Genomic DNA, 21,871 nt, shown 5'->3' with positions numbered 1-21,871 from the left:
CGGAAGGTGATTTCCAGTTTGCTTTTACTGTATCACCAATGTGAATTACGCAGAACTACCGCATACCTCACATAACTGTATCAAACGTTTTGAGTCAATTACAACGGGCTAACAAAGAAAATCCGGAAGACAATATTCAGCAACCGAATTAATCCGTTTGAATGTTTTGGTACGTAATATGCTGTCCCAGCACGAATGCTTAGCATTTTATAAAACGAATACTAAAGCAAGAAACAAACAGAAGAGCACACGTTATAATTCCAAGACGTTGGCAGGCTATAACCAAAACTAGGCTACTGCACCGCATAACATACATGCCGCGGCTTTGCAAGTTTGATTTGAAGTTATTATGAAAATAAATCGGTTTGCAGTTGCAGATTTTTAAACATGGCGGTTGAAATAAAACACTGCAGTCGACCAATCAGAAATTTTCAGCGCTTGCGCTCCACCCAAAAGGTTCCGGTACTTTTGGAAAGTACTACCCCCCGAGCAGGAACTTTTTTGGGGGTAAAATAAAGCCCCCGGAACTAAATTTAGACCCTAGTTCCTGCGGTGGAAACGCACTGAATTCCTCAAAAGGTTCCTAGTTCCAGGGTAAAGTTCCTGTGGTGGAAACGCGGCTTATGACTATGTTAACTGCACTTGGAGTGGCCTGACAAAGGGCCTAAAAAAACATGCTGATCCGGGTGACAATGGAAATTGACTGGAAGGCCAACATAGGAAGGGAACATTTCAGGCGATTAGGTTTGCTTCCTTTTCAGGCTTTGGCTGTGGCACTGCAGCCTAGCAATGATTTTAAAGTGATTAACAATAATCACTGATGCGCCCTGTGTTCCAGGGGCTCTGAATGGAACAAGTTACTCATAGGGATTAAAAACTCTGCGAATTCAGAGCTTTAAGAGAAAAGTAAAAGCCTGGCTGCTTAAAAAAAAAAAGTGCAAGTGTTGTAGCAGAGGTTGTACACCTCCACTTGGAGTTTACTGGTTGAGGTGGCTAATATGGACAGGAATGATTCCGGTTAGAGAATCTGGCTCCAGAGGAGTGATATATTTTATTCTCGTGAAACAAATGCAGTTGCCATTATGACAGAGAAAGCAATGATGGATTTGAACAGAATATTAGCAAATTATGGTAGGTTGGGTAGGCATTCGTTTGTGTGTGTGTGTGTGTCTGGTATTAGTTGCATAAACGCACAAGCATTAAACAAAATTTGGGAAGTTTCCATAAATGGCTCCCGCTCTCACAGCACACATGCCAAACTAAACCAAAAAGCTGTTTCATAGAAAAAACCATGCCAGGACACTAGGTGTCGCTGACATGCTTTCTCACAAGTGTAATTGCTTGGAGGCAAAAATGGATGTAATTGTTTTTTGACATTATTTTTGTGTAGTCATCTTACCTCCACTGCTGTTGTTTACCATCAAAGACCACAATGGAAATATATTTTTTACTTTGTGCCATCCTTGACAATGCAAGACTAGTTCTCAAAAACTAACCAATCCCACTTGTTGGATTTGTGCCCCTTATGAAGGTTTAAGATGAAACATTGATATCAGATTTAAAAATAATGCAAAAACAATGTCACACAATCTGGTACAGTACCTAAATGTGTAATTATTAACTCTTGTAGGTTTTTCTGTACTCTACAGTATGTAATGTTTTCACGTATGTACCTTCAATAGCTCAGATTTTTTGTAAACTTTTAATATTTTCAAAACGGCCTCAATTGACTAAAGATTTGTGGAACAACATCCTTAAAAATTTAAAGATGGCAGTTAAACAAGAGGCAATTACAATTGTAACTGCTTGGGTAGTTACCTAGGGAAATACTAATGTTAAAGCTGGTGAATTACATTTACTGTCTGCCATTTAAAACCATCTCTCGTGCGAAAGTTTATGACTTGCTACTGTAGCTGATACGCTAAGGTAACAAACTAGCATTAGCCAAGTACTTTAGCCAGTAACAGAGCTTGCTATAGAAAAAAAAACTTCTAGCTAATAGCTATGGTTTGGCAAACAGTTTACTACTTTAGGTTCGGTTGCAACAAGCAAAGATACCTCTTGGTCATCCAGTTGAAATGGAATTTAATTTGATTGGATTTAAAAGTTCAAATGATAAATTCAACATTACATAGAACAAAATGCCACAGGAAAAAATCTTTAATATCCTGAGAGAAGAGCGAGTTATGAGGATGAGCATCTTCTTTACTAAAATGTCTTCCAAAGTGTTCACTCTGTCTTGTTCTTGCTAGCTGATGGGTCAGGGTTGTGCCAGCTCCAGTACTGTCAGAGAGGAAAGATGGCAGGCAGCACTTCCCCACAGCGGGCACTCACTCTTATGCTGGATAGATGGTCTCCTCTGGTTGGCCCTATATTCAAGATGGCAACTGGAATTCTTCTTTCACTAGCAGCCAGAAGGAATCTGTACCCAGAATACACCTGAAAAACATACATTACATACATTACAATGTACCTTGAGGCACTCAATATGATCGTCAGCATTAAGCGTCTAAAGCTCCTTCACTGAGGTCTATGGTAATAATGGATTTTACCGAATTTCTTGATTAAATTATTTCCTGAATCAATGTCTAAATATATTATCTTGTCCAGCTGCATTGAAATGTGGCTGGGAACTGTCTAATTTCTAATTATATTGTATTGCAGTGTATTTTCAAATGAACCATTATATTTAATTTGCTATTATGTGGCTAAATATGGTAAAAATAGATACTCTGTATATATTCCCCAAGGATACAGTTGAGGCCAAACATTTACATACACCTAGGCTAAAGATATTCAAACTGAGTTTTTCACAGCTCCGCACATTTCATGTTACCATACATTTCTTTTGGCAAGTCAATTAGGGCATCTACTGTGTTCACATCAGAGGTCATTTTAAAACAATTGATTAGAGACAAATTTATTTTAGCTTTAAGTCACTATATCAGAATTCCAGTGGGTCAAAAGTTTATCTGCACCAAGTTGACTGTCTCTTTAAACAGTCTGGAAGATTACAGAAATTGATGTAATGACTTTTTAGAAGCTTCTGATTGGCCAATTGTCATAATTAGGAGTCAATTGGCACCCCTGGCTGTATTTAAGGGCCTAAGTTTAGAGCCACTGCATTTTTTGCCGTTGATACTATGAGAAAATCCAACTCAGCCAAGACCTCAGAAAAAAAATTGTTGACCTCCACAAGTCCGGTTCCTCCTTCGGAGCAATTTTCAAACAACTGAAGGTACCATGAGCATCTGTACAAATAATTGTATGCAAATATAAAACTCTTGGGACCACACAGACACTGCATCGTTCAGGAAGGAGGCACAAATTAACTCCCAGGGTTGAATGAACTTTGGTCCGAAAGGTTCAACTGAACGCCAAGACAACAACAAAGGAACTGGTTAAGGAGTTTTTGAGGCATCAGGTACCAAAGTATCTACATCCACCATTAAGATAATCCTACAGCGCCATGCCCTGAAAGGCTGTCACGCAAGGAAAATGCCTCTACTCCAAGACCGGCATAAAAAAGCCAGAATAAAGTTTTCAGGGGATCACCAGGACGAAGACCTAGCCTTTTGGAGGAGTGTTCTCCGGTCAGATGAAACAAAAATTGAACTTTTTGGCCATAATGATCAGCACTATGTATGGAGGAAAAAGGGTAAGGCTTTTAATCTGAAGAACACCATCCCATCTGTGAAGCATGGCGGTTTGAATGTCTTTAGCCTAGGTGTATGTAAACTTTTGGCCTCAACTGTATATGTATGCCATATACATACAGTATATGTACACTACATTTCCAGATGTACGTGGACAACCCTTCTAATTGGTGGTTCGACTATTTCACCCACACTCATTCTAATGAACTATTATATTTCACACTCAATTTGCAATTGTGTGGCTAAATCTGATTAAAAAAAGATACTCAGTATATAGGCTATTTTCCAAAGATATGTTTGTGCCACAAACATATATGTACACTAAGATCCAAACGTATGTGGACACTCCTTCTAATTAGTGGTTCGGTTATTTCAGCCACACCCATTGCTAACAAGTGCATAAAATCAAGCACACAGCCATGCAATCTCCATTGACAAACACTGGCAGTAGAATGGGACGTACTGTAGAGCTCAGTGACTCAACGTGGCACTGTCATAGGATTTCAACTTTCCAACAAGTCAGTCCGTCAAATTTCTGCCCTGCTAGAGCTGACCCAGTCAACTGTAAGTGCTGTTATTGTCAAGTGGAAACAGGAGCAAAAACAGCTCAGCTGCAAAGTGCTAGGCCACACAACCTCAGAACGGGACCACCGAAAGCTGAAGCTTGTACTACATAAAAATCATCTGTCCTTGGTTGCAATTCTCACTACAGAGTTCCAAACTACCTCTGGAAACAATGTCAGGACAATAACTGTTTGTCAAGAGCTTCATGAAATTCATGGGTTTCCATGGCCAAACAGTCGTACAATAGCCTAAGATCACCGTGTGCAATGCCAAGCATCAGCTGGAATGGTGTAAAGCACATCACCATTGGACTCAGGAACAGTGGAAACACATTCTCTGGAGTGAGAAATCACACTTCACTTCATAAATCAGATCTGGCAGTCTGACGGGCGAATCTGGGTTCGACTGAATGCATAGTGCCAACTGTAAACTTTGGTGGAGGAGGAATAATGGTCTGGGGCTTTTTTTCATGGTTTGGGCTAAGCCCCTTAGTTCCAGCAAAAGAAAATCTTAATGCTACAGCAAACTATGACAGAGCATTGTGCACTCCAACTTTGTGGCAACAGTTTGGGAAGGGCCTTTCCTGTTTCAGCATGACAATGCCCCCATGCACACAGCGAGGTCCACAAAGAAATGGTTTGCTGAGTTTGGTGGGAAAGAACTTGATTGGCCAACACAGAGTCCTGACCTCTACCCCATCAAACACCTTTGGGATGAATTGGAATGACTGTGAGCCAGGCCTTACACCCAACATCAGTGCCTGATCTCACTAATGCTCCATGTTATAAAATTTACTGGAAAGCCTTCCCAGAAGAGTGGAGGCTGTTACAGTAGCAAAAAAAATATTAATGCCCATTGGTTTGGAACGAGATGTTCAACAATTACATATAGGTGTGATTAAGTGTCCACATAACCTTTGGAAATGTAGTGTATTTGTGTATCCTACCACCTATATATATAGCTACTAAGTTCTGAAGTGAAGAATTTCAGCCTCCATTGGTGCTGCTTTTTGTGTCACAATCCATAGCAACAGAAATGTACAGTAGATGGAAGCTAGTGCATCCAACAAATCAGAGAACAGAATAAGGCAGTGATAAGGAGATACCACTGTAATATCATGGATGCTATGTTAGCATACTCATGCAGAGCCTACTACTGATACAGACTTTGGTAGACAAGGAAGCCCCTAATATGAAATGTATTCGCTTGTAGACAAAATATTCTTGCATGAGCGCACAATACCTCTGTTTGCACACACAGTAAACTGTGGCTAGAGTATGCAGTAGTATTTCCAAGTATTGCCTAGTTTTTCATCCGAAACGGGTAATGGTATAAACTGGGTAGCTTTCTACCTAGCCAGCCTTAGTACCTATCTATAGATTGCTGGTTTACAAATCATAACACAAATATATGTCTGTAGTTAAAATTAGTAGTTTGTCAGTAGATAGAAATGTCAAATTTGTCAACAATTTGCAATAAAATTAGAAATAGATAACTAATGTATCCACATTTCTAAAAAAGCATTTTGCAAATGAACTAGCTAGCCATTTAGCATACTAGTATCCAAAATTAACTTCAAAATTGTGATATATTTAGCTATGTGTAGCCAGAGTGATTACCACTCTATTGTAAACAGACATTTATTCATAAGATCCAATCCAGTACATACACATTCATGTCCTTGAGTTTGAGGAATTACAGAGAACTGATTTGCTGCCGTCTTACAAAAAAGAAACCAAGAACACAATGTCTTGCGCATTCTTATAAGTTTTAACAAATTTATATTTATTGATCATTTTCAGTCTATTGACAATAAGAATGTTTTATCCCCAAACCTTAAAAAGATGCAATGCTACCAGCAGCTTTTATTAATTGTTCCCTGATATGCAGAATATTACAGTTAAAACTTGGTAATCGGTACCTGCATTGAGGAGCCAGCGACTAATACTCCATCTGATTCCTCCAGCTTTTTCAGCACCAAGTTCACAGTTTCTCTGTTCACCGTGTCCCCAAAGAATGTGACCTCTGGCTTCAGTATGCCCCCACAACTCTCACAGGATGGGACCCGAAAGTGCTGGACCTTTTCATCTGAGAGGAAAACATCCCCATCTGGGGCAACCCCTCTTGACTTTGCCACCCATCCTGGATTGAGGGCTGTAAAGCGGTCCTGCAGTGTTTCTCGAGCACAGAGGGACCCACATCCTAGACATACCACCCTGTGGAAGAGAAATCCATATTCAGATACACAATGAATTCCAGACACACGAATGCTGGGGCTGTAGGCAAGATTTAGCCAGTAAATTTACTCTTTGTGAACAGTCAGTTTTGTATCCAACTTCACTTATTGTAATACAATTAATAAAATATAATTGAAGAAAGAAGCTTTGAAATAATTTAACAAATGGAGGAATATCATTTTCAATTCATGTAACATTTTCCAAATAAACACTGCTGCCTTTGATATTTTGAGCATATTGAATGCTTAACATTGTTTTAAGTAAAAATGAAGAGAGAAATAAACACTTAGTCTAAATAAATTGTTTACTGTCAAAGCTATGTAAACTGCTAACAATAGAATTAACCATTAAAATTTAATTGGGTTGCAGTATTAAAATATAATAAATTAATAACTTGAGTAGCAGGTATTTGGTGACATTTTGATATGTTGAATGATGATTAATGAGTTAAACTTTTATCAGACATCATACATAGGGTACATGTGCTGCAGCTTGCGTCTGGTTAAAAGCTAAAAAACAAGCAAAAAAAACTTAGCGATTACAGTACATTTGCTTCCATGAGATCACATCATTCAAACTGCACACGAGACTAGAGTGCAAGTTGTTTTTTTCTAGTTAAAGCATTATTTCATGTCTTGCATAGTCACATAAAAATAAACTTTCTGTTTTAAACCTTCTCATTTCTCATTTAAATATGACACTAAAGCAAAGAAAGCCATAATTCAATGATCATGCATCTCCAACTCAACGCTTCAATGGGTTCACATATAGGTTTGCTGTTAACTAAATAGCTTCCTGTAACTAGGAAATGAAACCATTTACAAACCTATGAGTTGTAGCAATGAAAAACAAATAGAAACCTTTGTGTCTAAGTGATAGATTAAAACATTTTAATATATCTGTAACCAACACCAGCGGTGCTTGTCCAGGTGATTTTCTAGGTAATCAAATTAAACAAAATTAATTAGGCTACATCCTTAATGCTTTATTACATTCGTAGGATGATATAAAGTCACCCTGTGCCACAACAAAATTGAACTGAATCTGAGCTGGCTACAATTAGCCACACAAATAATCCTCAGATTCTCTTCCCCATTGTTCCACACAGGCATACAGTTTGCAGTCCGAACCCTAATTAACGCTCGCTGGATGTGACATACAACAAACCAGATGATATCAAGCATTATACAGAATCAACGCAAACGCAACACAAACAACAAACACTTTGCAGTAGCCGCTCACAGTTTGCATGTCACCAGCTAAGTATTGCCACTGGTGATACCGTGGTGATACACAATTCATGTGTATTTTCCATAATGAAGTAAGTAATCAATTTTCCATAACGAGGCATTACGTTAAAGGTCAAGGAAACTGAAATCTGTGAATTCTTTGCTGATGTGTTGTTTTTATATTTTTTTTTTTGCATTCTCAAACATTTGTATTTTAAACGATTCTGGCAAAAAATGTATGAAGGCCTGTGCCAAAATTGGCTTGCTTTCCCGCTTGGCTATACACCAGATTTTCTGTAGGCAGGGTTAACTGGGTGTTGGTTACATACCAAAAATAACAAGCCCAATGAAATCCTTCCCACATGTAATAGTTAAATTATGCTCTTGCCACTGTTTAGTGCGGACAATCTAAGCAACGTTGAAAATGCCTAAGCATTGCCCCTTCTCTGGATGCAGAGAAAGGAACCGCTTTTTTCTCTTCCCAAAAATAAAGATACTCACAAAGAAAGGGTGTTATTTCTGGAGCCCACAGGCACTGCAATATTGCAAGAACCCATACAGTTAGTATTTAATGCCCATTTTTGCCCTGAACTTGTCGCAGAACAATCCGTGGTGAATCAGTAAGTAGGCCTAGCATTAGCTAGCGAGAATTAAATAGCTTTCAAGTTTAGAAATGTGCAATCAAAGGCTTTCTTTGTTCGGATGTAATGTCCAGAGTTTCAGACTGCTGTAGAGTCTAAGGTTAGTGTACATTAGCTCAGTGTTACAACGTTATTACACATTGAATGAGCTTCAGGTTTAACTACAATGGTAATGCCTAATTTCTGTTTCTTTCTTCCATTTTGTCTGGTAGTGTAATGTTACCACATGGGATAATCTGCTATAACCAGCTCAATCTAGCAAAAGGATATGGTTTACATATGATGTGTCTTACGGATATGAATGTTAATAATTGCGGGATACATCACCACTCTGTCCTTGTCTGCTGAACAGGTCACGACAATTGTGTTTATTCCAATTTAATGCTTATAACTGGGTCAAAAACTTGAAAGAAATATCAAGACAATTAATTGTCACTTCTGGGGAATATACCCACAATTTGAATCCAGTTTATGAACCTTTAAATAGAACCAGTTGTTTCGGATAAAATGATTCAAATCAACTAGCAAGAGATCGAGCTAGAAAGCTTACAATATGTCAACTATCCAGCTAATACATACACTACCCATACACTTGTTTAACATTAAAGTTAGTTAACCCCTTTGTGCAGATGCCAAATCTGGCCAATCCTCACCCACTTAGGGGGTGTTCTATTTAAGGCTTTATAACTGTTCTGGATCTTAAACGCATTGATCACAAGTGTGCAAGGGTGATATGCAGAAATACAAAAGATCTATGAAGCAAAAAGTAAGCAGTGTACCCTGGTTTCCCTTAGTGTCTCCAAATCTACCCAAACATAATCATGTATTTCACTACAAATCAACAGTTTTGACTTGTGTAACTCACTTTTGCTTAATTTCCAAGAGGGAATTATGATCTTTCCATCAGTATAGGGGTCTAACATATACAGGGGTGCAGAAATCTCTCCAAAAATCAACAAAATGCATTTTGTCCATTATAAATCATATAAATTTGTCCCTAATGGTGACTTAAGATGAAATATGGATGTCACATTGAAAAATAATGCAAAAACATTGTGACACAATGTGGTATACATACCTAAATATGTAATCTTTCATTCTTGTAGGGCCTATATGTTTCTATACTCTACATTATGTAATCTTTTGTTTCATGGAGATGGGAGTATCATATGTTTGGTTACGTCACGGTTGAGAGTTCAGAGGGCAGACTTCACATGCTAATGTACGGAGAGTCAACGCCAGTCTCTCTTCGGGGGCGACATAGCTCAGGAGGTAAGACCGATTGTCTGGCAGTCGGAGGGTTGCCGGTTCAAACCCTGCCCTGGGCGTGTCGAAGTGTCCTTGAGCAAGGCACCTAACCCCCAACTGCTCTGGCGAATGAGAGGCATCAATTGTAAAGCGCTTTGGATAAAAGCGCTATATAAATGCAGTCCATTTACCATTTACAATAATTTACAAATGCTACCATTTATAACTCCAAGGGAATATATTATGTACAACAAGGTTACAATAAAATAATATTCTAAGTTCTTGCCGGTGAGTCACAATAAGGAAATTTTAGCATAATTATCTTTTCTGCAAACACAAATTTGTAAATGTTCCTTGCTACTAACAACATAGGGCCAGGTACCTTTTACTTATGGCCTGTGAGAACATTAAGAAGTTTGTGAAACAAACTGTCTCTTACCTACCCAGACACATACCTGTGAGTACATCCATGCAGCTCAGTCAGCTTCTGTTGCCCAGCCTTGGAATGCAGTGCATCCACATTCTGAGTCACCAACCAGTGCACCTTCCCAAGGGCCTCCCAGTTACGTAATGCAAGGTGCGCTGAGTTTGGTAAATGTGAGGAGAACTGCGGCCATCCAACATAATTCCTAGCCCAATAGCGTTGGCGGGCCTGGCTACTCCGCAGGAACTCGGCATGCTGTATAGGTCGTCTCTCCGTGCGGAAATACAGCCCCACTCCCTCTGAGCGGTAGTCAGGGATGCCAGATTCCGTGGAAATCCCAGCCCCGGTGATCACAAAGAGTCGCTTAGTCTGGTAGACAAAGTTCTGAAGTTGCTCCAGTGCCAATGAACCTATCGGTGCGCTGGCTGGAACGAAGTCCAGGGTACTAGCAGATGTGAAAGAGCTAAACTTTTTGGTGTCCAGAAGCCATGGTATTGCTCTCCGAGCCAGGCGCATCTGCAAACAGACACAGCTCATGATCCACACGGGATGCACACAATCAATCTAGCATGATCCTTCTAAATACATTCAGTATTTTAATTCACTGTCTGAGCAGGCTTTCTCCCCCAATCTGGGTACCCCAAGCCTTTGATTCAAGTTAAGCAATTAAAAGGCAATGCCACCAAATACTAACAAAGTGTATTTAAACTTTTGACCCACTGAAAATCTGATATAGTACATAAAAGCTGAAATAAATTTGTCTCTTAGCTACTATTTTGAAATGACCTCTTATGGAAATAAAGTAGATACCCTAATGGACTTAACACAGGAAATGTATGGTAACATGAAATGTGTGGAGACTAACTCCTTGCTAAATCCCGCACCCCTAACCACAAAAATGCTTTGCTACAGTGGGCTCCAGAATTATTGGCACCCTTGATAAATATGCACAAAAAATGCTAAACTAAAAAATAATAGTTATTGACATAAGCTTTATTTTCCAACATGTGTAAACTAGTGTGCTTGATTAATGATTCATTGGAATCAACCAAAGTATTAATTTTTTAAAATAAAAAAAATATGTCCCCAAAAAACAGGTTCCACAATTATTGGCACCCCTGGTTTAATACTTTGCGAAAACACCCCTGGTAAAGATGACAGCCACAAGTCTTTTCCTATAATTTGTGATAAGGCTAGAGAACATATTTGGAGGGATTTTTGACCATTGCTCCATGTAGAACTTTTCAGAATCATTGATATCTTTGGGTTTGCACTTATGGACCCCCCCCCCCCCCCCCCCCCCCCCTCTTCAGTTCAGACCACACGTTTTTGATGGAATTTAAGTCTGGAGACCGAGATGGCCATTGGAAAACATGGATGTTGATTTCATTTCTGTTTAGATTTCTGTTTAGATTTCAAGCATTTCTGTTCAGATTTTGATGTATGCTTGGAGTCATTGTCTTGCTGGACAATCTACCTATGACCAAGTCCTAGCTTCTTAGCAGAGACAACCACATTTTCTGCCAGAATCTCCTGGCACTTTGTTCCATTAATCTAAAATAGTGCCCCGGGACCACTGCGGGGTGCTTCTCCTGCATGCATTATTCTTTTGCCACCAAACATGTTGATGGTGTGTATGGCCAAAACGTTCAATTTTGGTCTCATCTGACAATACCACTCTCTTCCAGTCATAATTCCAATAACCTTTGGCAAGCTCCAGATTCTTGGTTTTGTTCATTGTGCTCAGTAAGGACTGTCTTCGTGCCACCCTTCCAAAGAGTTTATGTTTTTTTTTAGACTTGTTGACCGCAAGAAACAAACCGATCTCTGCAATTCTTAAACAGTGGTCCTTGGGTTAGTAATGGCCTCCCTCACCATCTTCCTCACCGTCCGTGGGGACACCATGCACTTGCTTCCTCTTCCTGCCAAATTAGCAACCATTCCATATGTTTTACACCTTTTTATTACTGCCCTTACAGTGCTAAGTGGTATGTTTAACCGTTTATGGTTTTTTTTGTACCCATTACCAGACTTTTGACAGGAAATTACCATCGGTCTCTTCTGAATTGACAGTTATTTGGCTTTTCCCATGCTGATGGATGACAAAGGGATTTTGTATGCTTGTTATGTTGTTTTGTATGCTCATTTTTATTCTCTAGTGAAACTAGAAGTAATGGAATGACACAATATAGTTCCTTTAGACTGAGATGAACTAAATTAAGTAAAATTGTATTGCCAATTTCATTTTGTTTGGTTTTACTTACAATAATTGTTAGGGGTGCCAATAATTATGGCACCTATGGTTTTCAGAAAAAAATAGATTACTTAATAAAAAAACATTGAAGCATGAGAGTAAATGTATTGAAATAAAAGTATATAGTTTTCCCATACGTTTGAACATAAATGACACAGATAATAATCTATATGTTATTATATGCATTCTTTTTTCTTCATTTTTATTAAGGGTGTCAATAATTCTGGAGCCCACTGTATATGTAACGTGCTGCCGGCACAGGTCGATTGAAACCACATTGCATGGACATCTTTTTTTGAAGTCATAACGTTACGTTATCATTAGGTTATCATTCAGACGTTGGAAGCTGACCAGAATTCAACCTGTTGTTTTGTGGGGTAGACTATACTAGTATTTTCAGTGTGAGTGTAAAGTAACTGTCCTTAACATATTTAAAGCAAAATAAAAGCAATTGGATAGTATTGGTTTAAACAATAATTAGCAAATAAAGAATTAATGACACATGATTAAATGATCATTAATGATACATGGTTCATGAAGAAGTAGATAAGATAAAATGTTTGAAATAGGAAATATAGAGTATACAGAAATTCAGCTGACAAGACTTTTTTTGAAATTACATTTTATTTTAAGCAAACAGACATTTTAAAAAAGCAATAACTTAAATAATTATTATTTAAAGGCTACTAGTAACAACAACAACAACAACAACAACAATAATAATAATAATGTGGGTAGAAAAAGTCTATAAATATTTCTTGTTTTAATTAATTTTTTTCTACCACCTTCACCGTGCCATATTTTAAAATGCTAGCCAGAATCTGCATTGGGTCCAGCACGGTGCACCTCTGGCTCTTCCTGATATTTTCTGAAAGGCAAAAAAAAATGTATATGCAGTATATTAATATGCATGCTAGTCACTCCATTCCCAACATACAGTCACAAATGGCCAGTGTTTGTGCATATGCCTACAACTGATGTTAATTCATTCAAATGTTCTGTATTTAGCTAGAAGCTGGTTAGAAATGAACAAATTGGCCACTTTCTCTTTGTACTTTGGTTTATATTTATTACACATTTTAAAGCAGAAGTCGTTGATAATGACCAGTGTCAAAACTAAATAATTAATATTTCTTGATTGTGGTCTGTAAAATGCATTAGTTTCTATTGCTTAAGAAATGCTAAAAGCATTGTTTTCTCCTGAATATTTTTTACATTGAGTTCAACATGAAAATTAATCAGGAGAAACAATGCTTGTAGTATCTACTGCATATCTTGCAGCAGCACGGTGGTTTGAGGCTCATTTGATACCTTGGACCCTTGATGACTTAAAGCCATTTAGCCAACAAATGTGTTCCATACTGTTTCAGCATAATTTACAGCTGAATCTAGTCCCACCCCCCAATTCCCATAGAGATCCATTCAAATGCAAAGAGTTTTTGTATCGCTTGTAGGACAACCTGAAAATAAGATATCCAGACTCTGATGATGTTGCTAGGTCACAGAAATCAGGAAGTCATGGCATGCAAATGATATGCAGCCAAATACAAAACATGACTCTTATTTGACATTGTTAATTTGTCTACTGTATAAGTGAATTTCCCTGTTTATAGCTTTTCCCCAAACAGTTCACTGCAGCAAAAGTAAACGAGCAAATGGTGGCACAGGAGGTCTCAGGAGTGCATTTGTTTAATTCTTGCTAATTTTCTGACCAATTATTTGTTGTTAAGACCATTAAAAGCTTAATTTTTGCCATTTTGGGCTTGGCCCATTTTTTTGCCCAGGAGTGTTCTTGATACCTTTTTTATTGCAGTTTTTTTTACTGCATTTTCCATTCTGCTTGTTTATTTGAATTTCTGTTGTATGTGACGTCAGGTTGTCTGTATTGTGTCCTATCTGTTTTTGATGTTGATTGATGATATGCCCAGCAATTAATTGCCCCTCAGGGACAAATAAAGGTTATTGAATCAAAATGAATTGATTAGCTGTATATGAAAAAAATAACCTACCATCTGTTTAAGTATGTAACTGCTCTTGAAGGCAGATGTTTGGTTGCCTTAATACGGAAAGTTGTATCCATTTCCTATGTATTTTCATTTCATTTCCTAATAGTTAAAATAAATAAAATAAATAAAATAGTTTTTTTCTTCAATTAAATATCTATGTCAAACGGATTTCTTTTTAAAGCTCAATGTACTTTTCCTGAATTCTTCTGGTAAGTTTGAAAGGAACTACAGCCACACCATCTTCACTTTCAGAGCTTTGTCTTACTATTTCTTTTTGCCTTAACATAACATAACATAACATAACATAACAACATGACGACGAGGTCAAGCCAATCAGTGCTCACCAGATTCCTGACTTGTATCTAGTGCTCGAATTACCAACAGACTAGATAGTATCCAACAGCGTATCAAGCCTGGTCTGGAAAATCACCAGTTTCAGCCCCTACTATGTCACCTGGCAGGCGATTCCACACACTGACCACTCTCTGCCCGAAAAAATTCTCCCTAATTTCTGTACGGAGTTTACCTTTCGCTAATTTCCATTTGTGCCCCCTCGTTCTACTGACAGAACTCAACCTGAAGAATCTCTGGTAGTTGAGCCCCTTTATGAATTTAAAAGCCTCAATCAAATCATTCCTAAGTCTCCTTTTCCTTTTACAAAGCATGAAGAGATTAAGCATCTGAAGCATTCCTCACAGCTTTTATCGTTCACACCAGGAATCTATTTGGTTGCTCTTCTTATAACCTTTTCCCAGAGCCTCAATATATTTCTTGTAGTACGGTGCCCAGATCTGCACACAATACTCCAAGCATGGTTGAACAAATTTATTGCATAACATCCTTGGATTATACTCAATATATATGGCTATATATATTTTCCAATATGTCAGATTTTATGTAGAAACAGCAAAAACTTTCAGCATGAGATAAATGTGAGTGTATCATATTTAATTATGACAGAAATCATACTCCAAATGTAATAACCTGCGATAGACATGATAACAGAAAGACAAGTAAACTGTACCATTTGTCTTTTGCTCTCTGATCGAGGTTGTCATCGCTCTCAGGTTTAGTGGATGTCCAGTTCCTCTCTCAGATCTTTCAGGCAAGATAAAATCAAGTTGTAATTTCAGGAAAATAATGAGGAAAATTACAGAAAAAATATTAAGAAAATGATTCGAAAAAACCCAAAACATCGCTACATCTTACCTGGAAGGTTTAAAATGTGTCCATTGTAGTAAAACCTTGTGTGTTGGGGAATTTTCTTCCAGAGTATGACATGTTTCTTATTTCTGTCAAAGCCTTTTTTTCTTCAGATTTTAAGTTCTTGATGTACGACATGGGGACAGTTTGTCTGATTTTATCATCCATGAATCTAACAAATGCATTGGCCTACATCCGACAAAACATTACAGCAACCAAAGTTAGCTAGTCTACTGGTGGTTAGCAAACCGCAGATTTTTAAAATAGCTAGCTGCTAATGTTAGCTAAACAAGATACTTTCAATGAAGTTGAACCACAGTGTTCCTATAGAGAAACAAGCTTCTCAGCTCAGCTAACAGCCGTTAACTTTTTTGCCCATTGGCATTTAAAACTTAGTCACGAGATGGTGTAAATTGGAGGTAGCTAGCTGGCCACCATAGAAACTTTGGAATTTTTTGGAAGTTCTAGTATGTTGTGCCAACTTACTAGTAGAAATTGATCAAGGTATGATGCCACTAAGATGCCTTTCTGCAATGTTGTTTCGAAGTCTTGTAAGTTGAAAACTGGTTGTATTCTGGTTATCCGATGTTGCGACCATATTACAACCAGAAAACAATGTCGAAACAACGTCATTTGCTCAATGGGAAGATATTTGTTGGATAAAAACACTTTTTAAATGCATATTTAGGCTTTTTCTTTTTAAAAAAACTTAATTTCCTTGTATTGTTCTGCACAAGCATATCTGTAGGCAGGTGGCTCTCTCTTATGGTTAACTTTAGTGTACATTGTTTATATAAGGTTGCATTTTCTAGGGTTGCTAATTGGCCAGATATGCCATGGCATTCTGCAGCAGCCTACTGAAAGTGGTATAGGTCATATGTTTCACACAACTCTGGTGATATATTTTGTGAAAATTGATAGATTTAGCTCAGCATTTAAACTGATATTTCTCAATAAGATCGAGACTGGAGGTTGAATTGAGAGAGTTGCCTGCACAAAATGTATCACAATGTATCAGAATATGTTGAGTATTAAACCTTGAACTAGGATTACGTGAATTCGCCGTCATTACTGTTTTGCTTAAATTGCTATTTTGATATTATTCATATTAACATTACCCATAATAATGTATCATAACGTTCTTGTGTCCACTGTTCATGGTGATGAATCAATGAATGGTGACAAATAATGAGTAATATGTAATAAAGCTGGCATATGTTTTCTCTTAAATTTAGATGCTATTATGCCGATTCCACCATAATATTATTTTGACAACATTATTTTGACATATAGCCTACTGTCTTTGCATGATGATAGTGCTGATAATGATGACAAAGTGTAATCACATGAAAAATAACATGCCTTGTGTACACTCCTAACCTGGATATCAAAAATGCCTGACAAAACTCTTTATTTGTCAACATGGCCAGCCAATTACGTCTTCTCCCCCGCCAAAAATTAAATGAGTTATCAGAACAATTGTTATAAGGTAAGTGAAAAACACAATAAAAAATTCGAACGTTGCATACTTAATTATAAATCACATTTTCACGTTATGATGGTGGTTGCATCATCATTACAACGGAGTTATTTTCCAGAACATTTGTCGCAAAAAAAGAAAGAAAAAAAAGAATAGCCTACTTCACCTGGTAGCCTAACTCTAAACTTTACATTCCAGTTGTTGTAAATGAAGAATGAGTGGGGTACATTATACACTTAAAGGAGTACCATGGTGGTTGAACGTGACACTTCCCAGTTGTCTTCAGGCAACAACAAAACAAATGTGCATAATTTTTTTATTCTTCAGTCATTTCAATGTACTTTAAAACGTATTTTTCTAAGCCTAAATTTCCCACTATAAAAATTCACCCGAACCGTCTGGGCGTGGTAATGAGAACTGTCAGTTAGCTATGATTGACAGACCGTTCCCCGTTACCATAGCTACCCCCATGATACGCGCTCTCTTTGGGAGACTGAATTTTCACAAGCTAGCTAGCTTAGTAGTATATCAAGTATCGATAGATAGCTAAGGTAAGGACGTTGACTTGTATCCAGTTACAATTTTTGCTATCTAGCTAGCCAAGTTAAGATAAAAGCACAACTATAACGTCCTCATAAAAGCGAACTAGCAAGCTAACGTTATCGATAACATTGCCTTATGAAAGCAAACCTCCTAGCTAGCTAACGTTAGCTAGCTAGCTAAATGAATATAACCAGAAATAATCTAAAGGAACTCTAATTTAAGTGAACCTAACGTTAGTCAAATATTTGCATTGTCTGAACAGCAGGATGGTGTGTCCTGTCAGATTTCTTTACGGGGCGTGGAAATAGGAGTGGTTACTGTATTCGTGACGTAGAAAAATGACAACTTTCTCAACCGGTTGAAAATGGGACGATGAATTTAAAACGCATATTTCTCCAAAAATACAGAACGGACATATTTAATACTTTGCTCATTGTGTTTCTTCAATGCCTCTTGTGCAAATAGCACATAAAACAGAGAGTGTGAAAATCACCATGGTACTCCTTTAAAACATGCACTCTTTTCGTGGATTATACTGATTAGGGAGGGCTTCGGGGCAATGAAAACAAAAATAATATTAGTTTAAATTTATCCGTTCAAAAAAGGGTCTAGCAATTGCTGGACTAGAGGTAGCCAATGGCCATGGCAAAGTAGAAAATTAGGCTGACTGAATCGCAGTTAGCAGCCGAATGACACATGCTGTTCACTTACTAACTGCATCTACAATTAATAAACTTACCTTTACAAAAAAGGTCGTCTGAGTCACGCTCCGAATCAAGAGTTATCCCATAATAAGTGGGATAACTACACAGAGGACAACAGATCACACTGACATTACGAAACTAGAGGACAGAACCGGCTGCGGAAGCGAGCGAACTTAAGGGTTTATCTTCTTGTGCAATATATGAGCAATGATTTCAAAATAAAAGCGCAAAAGTTCATCAGTTGAGTATGCTTACAGTCTGGGCCACGCTCATTACAAGACAGTTCAAATAGCAATGTAATTATGTAAAAATCCCATGTTATGATCTCTGAGAAAGATAGTGTTACCATAAAAGCTGATATTATGTTACAGTGACCTTAAATGGGCATGTCTCACATTTTCCACAGTGTGCCTACAGTCTGGGCCATGCTCTTTACAAAACAGTTGAAACAACCATCTAATTATGTAAAAAATCATGTATAATGGTCTCTGAAAGATACTGTTGCCATAAATGCTCATACACAGTTATAATGATTTTAACTGGACATATCTCAAAATTTCCACTGTAAAACCTCTTCCTATTGAGTGTATATATTGTCTGGGCCTTGCTCATCATAAAATTGTTGAAACTGTGAACTAATTATGTAAAACTCCTCTGAAATAAGCCAATATTATATTATAATGACCTTCAATGGTAATTATAATTCCCATTATAATGGGAATCCCCCTCAAACTCTCCTCTCCCATATAGCTTTGTTAATTCACTTGGGAGACTTGTTTCTTCAACTTACAGTCAAATCGGCTTGATTTTCTAAATTGAGTTGAATGGGAAGAAAGCTCTTTCATGCTTAGCATACAGACTTCCAGGCACTTCACTGCCCAGTCCCCTCTAGTTCCCATACACTCTATGGGTTGGATAAGGGTGTGCTTTCCTGTATTGGTAAAAGTGCATGTCAAAGGTACTTGTCCTTTATTATACATTGGTAAAAGTACACACTCCCTACAGACCAGAACTATAAAGCATAAGAACACTATTCCAGAGGCATGGGGATAAATCATTTGTCTCCCAACATTTCAAATTCTCTGGCAGATTTATGTTTTTAGGCATTGACCGGATTCCTCCACACATATAGGAGGCAACTGTCATACTTGAAGTAGATGTCATACTATTTCAAACAGAAGGCTCTTAGATTTTTGAGCTCAAGTCACTGGTCCCTTATGGCATGAATGGCAACCTCATCCTTAATTGTTTTCTCTAATTTAGTCTTTATGTATAATTTAGTATTTTCTCTTGCAGATTCCTCATGAATTTATATAAAATATAGTTGCTGTTGGATCCTGTGAATCCAATTTGTGACTTCAAAAAATGGTCCTCTAATTATCCCACCTGTAAGGTATCTCTTCATTAATAGATCACTCCTTTATGTGAACCATGTATTGCATCTTTCTGAGCACTGAAGAAAGCATGGAGCTGAAATGTTTGCTCAGCTGTCTAGCATCTGCAATAGCACTTTTCTTTTTGCTGTTTGCCTTATTATATTTTTGTGTGACATCTGAGTCTGACCGCATATGCAGAAAACATACAGCATTATTTTTCATCATCAGTTTTGGCAATGGAAAAATGAATGACTGAATGACCCTGCCTGCCTTCCTGGTCCTCAGTTTTAAGTTGTTGTCTCATCTTTTCATGGAAAGGCCGCTGATGAATTTTTGTACTGTATATTTGCAACAAATATTGACATTTGCTGATAAAGTTCTTTATTAAATAAAGTTCTCTCCATTAAATTGACCCATTGTTTATAAGAAGAAATGTCAATCACAAATATGACATTATGGAAAGAACATTTTCTAGCATATTCTGTCATTTTAGGACACAGACATAATATGAGCATGCAAAGTGCTTGGAAGTAAACATTTATATTATACATAATTTCACCTTAAGTGAAATAGAACACTGGACATAATTTAAGGTGCACCTGTTGGCTGCTTAATTTTATTAGGAATCTGTCAGCTTGTTTTACTGAGATGAGATACTAAAACTTTGTTTCCCTATTTTCACTAAAAGTATCACAATTTTGTTACCCTTTTTTAACTAAAAGTGTCACAACAGGCATTCTGTTTCAATAGTTCTCTGAACAATATATACAGGCAGTCCCAAAATGTAACATTATCAAATATATGACTTGCTACCATCTACTTATTTGAATGAGGAGTGTATTCTCCCAGTTCTGCATTTGTAATGGTACTGAAATTTAATGGAGCAGAATGCCTCAGGAAACCAGATATGCATGAGCACAAGGCAAAAAATAAAGAGTAAATTAAAATACCCCTGGCACCTTAATTATAATATGCATTAATTGTAAGATCCATTTGCCAACTATTTGTGTACTTAATATCTAATGTCATTCACTTATGTTGAATCTGATTTGCTTTGCATTAATATAGTGTTCTACTCTGTTCTGACATTTTTTTGTTTGCACAACAAAGATAGCAATCTACAGTATGTTGTTTGCCATAACTGGCAGCTGAAGTTTGGACAAAAGTATCTGCCAAATGAATGAAAGTGAAAGTGAATGTAAACGTGTCATTTCTTAATACTGTTGTGACAGGATGTGGTAGCTATCATAGATGGAGAGGCGGAATGAGGCCTGGCTTATAGGTTCTCTGGTGTTCCCACTTGTAACAGATGCTCAGAATATGGTACATACATCCTGAGTACAGAACTCCAAGATTTCTGTAGGAGGAAATAGACAATATTTTATGAAAAATTCACAGTATAATGCAATGAGACCACCATACCACATATCCATGTCCAAAACCAGTTTAACACAATTTGTGATGCGTTACAGTTCAAGGTTGAATATTTGCTATGGGATCACCCAAGGTGGAATTAATACGCATGAAAATGCATAATCTGGCAGTCATCCATGGTTTCTAATTTTGATTTGAATTATTTATAGTAATAATAATAATAATAATTTTATTAAAATACAATCTGTGTTATTTATTATATTTTCCCCAAATGTATGTGTAAAATCTTATATATTGACACTGCCATAACTCTGCTCTGTTTTATAGAGCATTTTATTTACATTATATTGCATATGTTAAATCTGGGTCAATGAAATGACATAAATCTTTTGTCCGAATGCAATATTTTACAAAAAGAACAGTTAAATAATAAATCTATTAAATTATGCACAATACTTTCTCTTTTATTCAACCACGAACCTGATCATAGTATCAGATGATTAATTCAGGCATGTCTACCATCTAATGTTATTTGATGTAACAGTTCAAAGATTATTCTAAACAAAGAGCGTTTAAAAATGTGAACGTGTTGAACCTGTGAGAACATGTGGCTGATTTCAGTCAGCACCAATGGGATAAAAACTTGCACTTGCAAAAACCCAGACTGTTTGCTCTGCCAGTTATCTTCAAAACTGTTTGGTGAGTCTGGAACACTCATCTTTGGTGAGTGTTCCAGAGATAAGTAGAGGTTGCAAAGGTGGCTTTCCAGATATAGGACCCTGGCCCACCTATTTGGAATCGGCAAATCCTCTGAGAGCTGAATTGTACAAAATGTTTGTCAGATTATAACATCAGAGCTGCTGAAAAAATGCATATTGCAACCATTGTGCTTAAAGATTTAAATGGTAATTTTATAGGTACCTGTGGGGTTT

General features: G+C 37.3%; 2 protein-coding genes across 4 annotated transcripts in view; both read right to left on the bottom strand.

Moving 5' to 3' along the window:
• Positions 1–1,032: 1,032 nt before the first annotated feature.
• On the bottom strand, positions 1,033–18,381 carry sirt4 (sirtuin 4). 2 transcript variants are annotated; one of them, XM_035380193.1, is made up of 4 exons: positions 18,225–18,381; positions 10,019–10,515; positions 6,142–6,436; positions 1,033–2,439 (listed from the first exon to the last, which is right to left on the bottom strand). In XM_035380193.1, the coding sequence occupies exons 2-4, from the start codon at positions 10,513–10,515 to the stop codon at positions 2,287–2,289; spliced, it is 945 nt and encodes a 314-aa protein (XP_035236084.1). In that variant the 5' UTR covers positions 18,225–18,381; the 3' UTR covers positions 1,033–2,286. The 2 variants fall into 2 exon arrangements, with proteins under 2 accessions (XP_035236084.1, XP_035236085.1); XM_035380194.1 differs by having other exon boundaries at positions 10,031–10,515.
• Positions 18,382–19,923: 1,542 nt separating this feature from the next.
• The window catches only part of zgc:172271 (uncharacterized protein LOC100000381 homolog), a 52,282-nt gene continuing 50,334 nt past the window's right edge, over positions 19,924–21,871 (bottom strand). For both annotated transcript variants that reach the window (XM_035436078.1, XM_035436077.1), the window contains one exon: positions 19,924–20,922. In XM_035436078.1, coding sequence (XP_035291969.1) covers positions 20,879–20,922 — 44 coding nt within the window. In that variant the 3' untranslated portion in view covers positions 19,924–20,878. The remainder of the gene's footprint in view (positions 20,923–21,871) is intronic.

Source organism: Anguilla anguilla, chromosome 10, assembly GCF_013347855.1.
Source record: "Anguilla anguilla isolate fAngAng1 chromosome 10, fAngAng1.pri, whole genome shotgun sequence".
NCBI classification, from domain to species: domain Eukaryota; kingdom Metazoa; phylum Chordata; class Actinopteri; order Anguilliformes; family Anguillidae; genus Anguilla; species Anguilla anguilla.
Note: the sequence above shows the minus strand (reverse complement) of the source record. Positions and strands in the feature narration are given on the sequence as shown.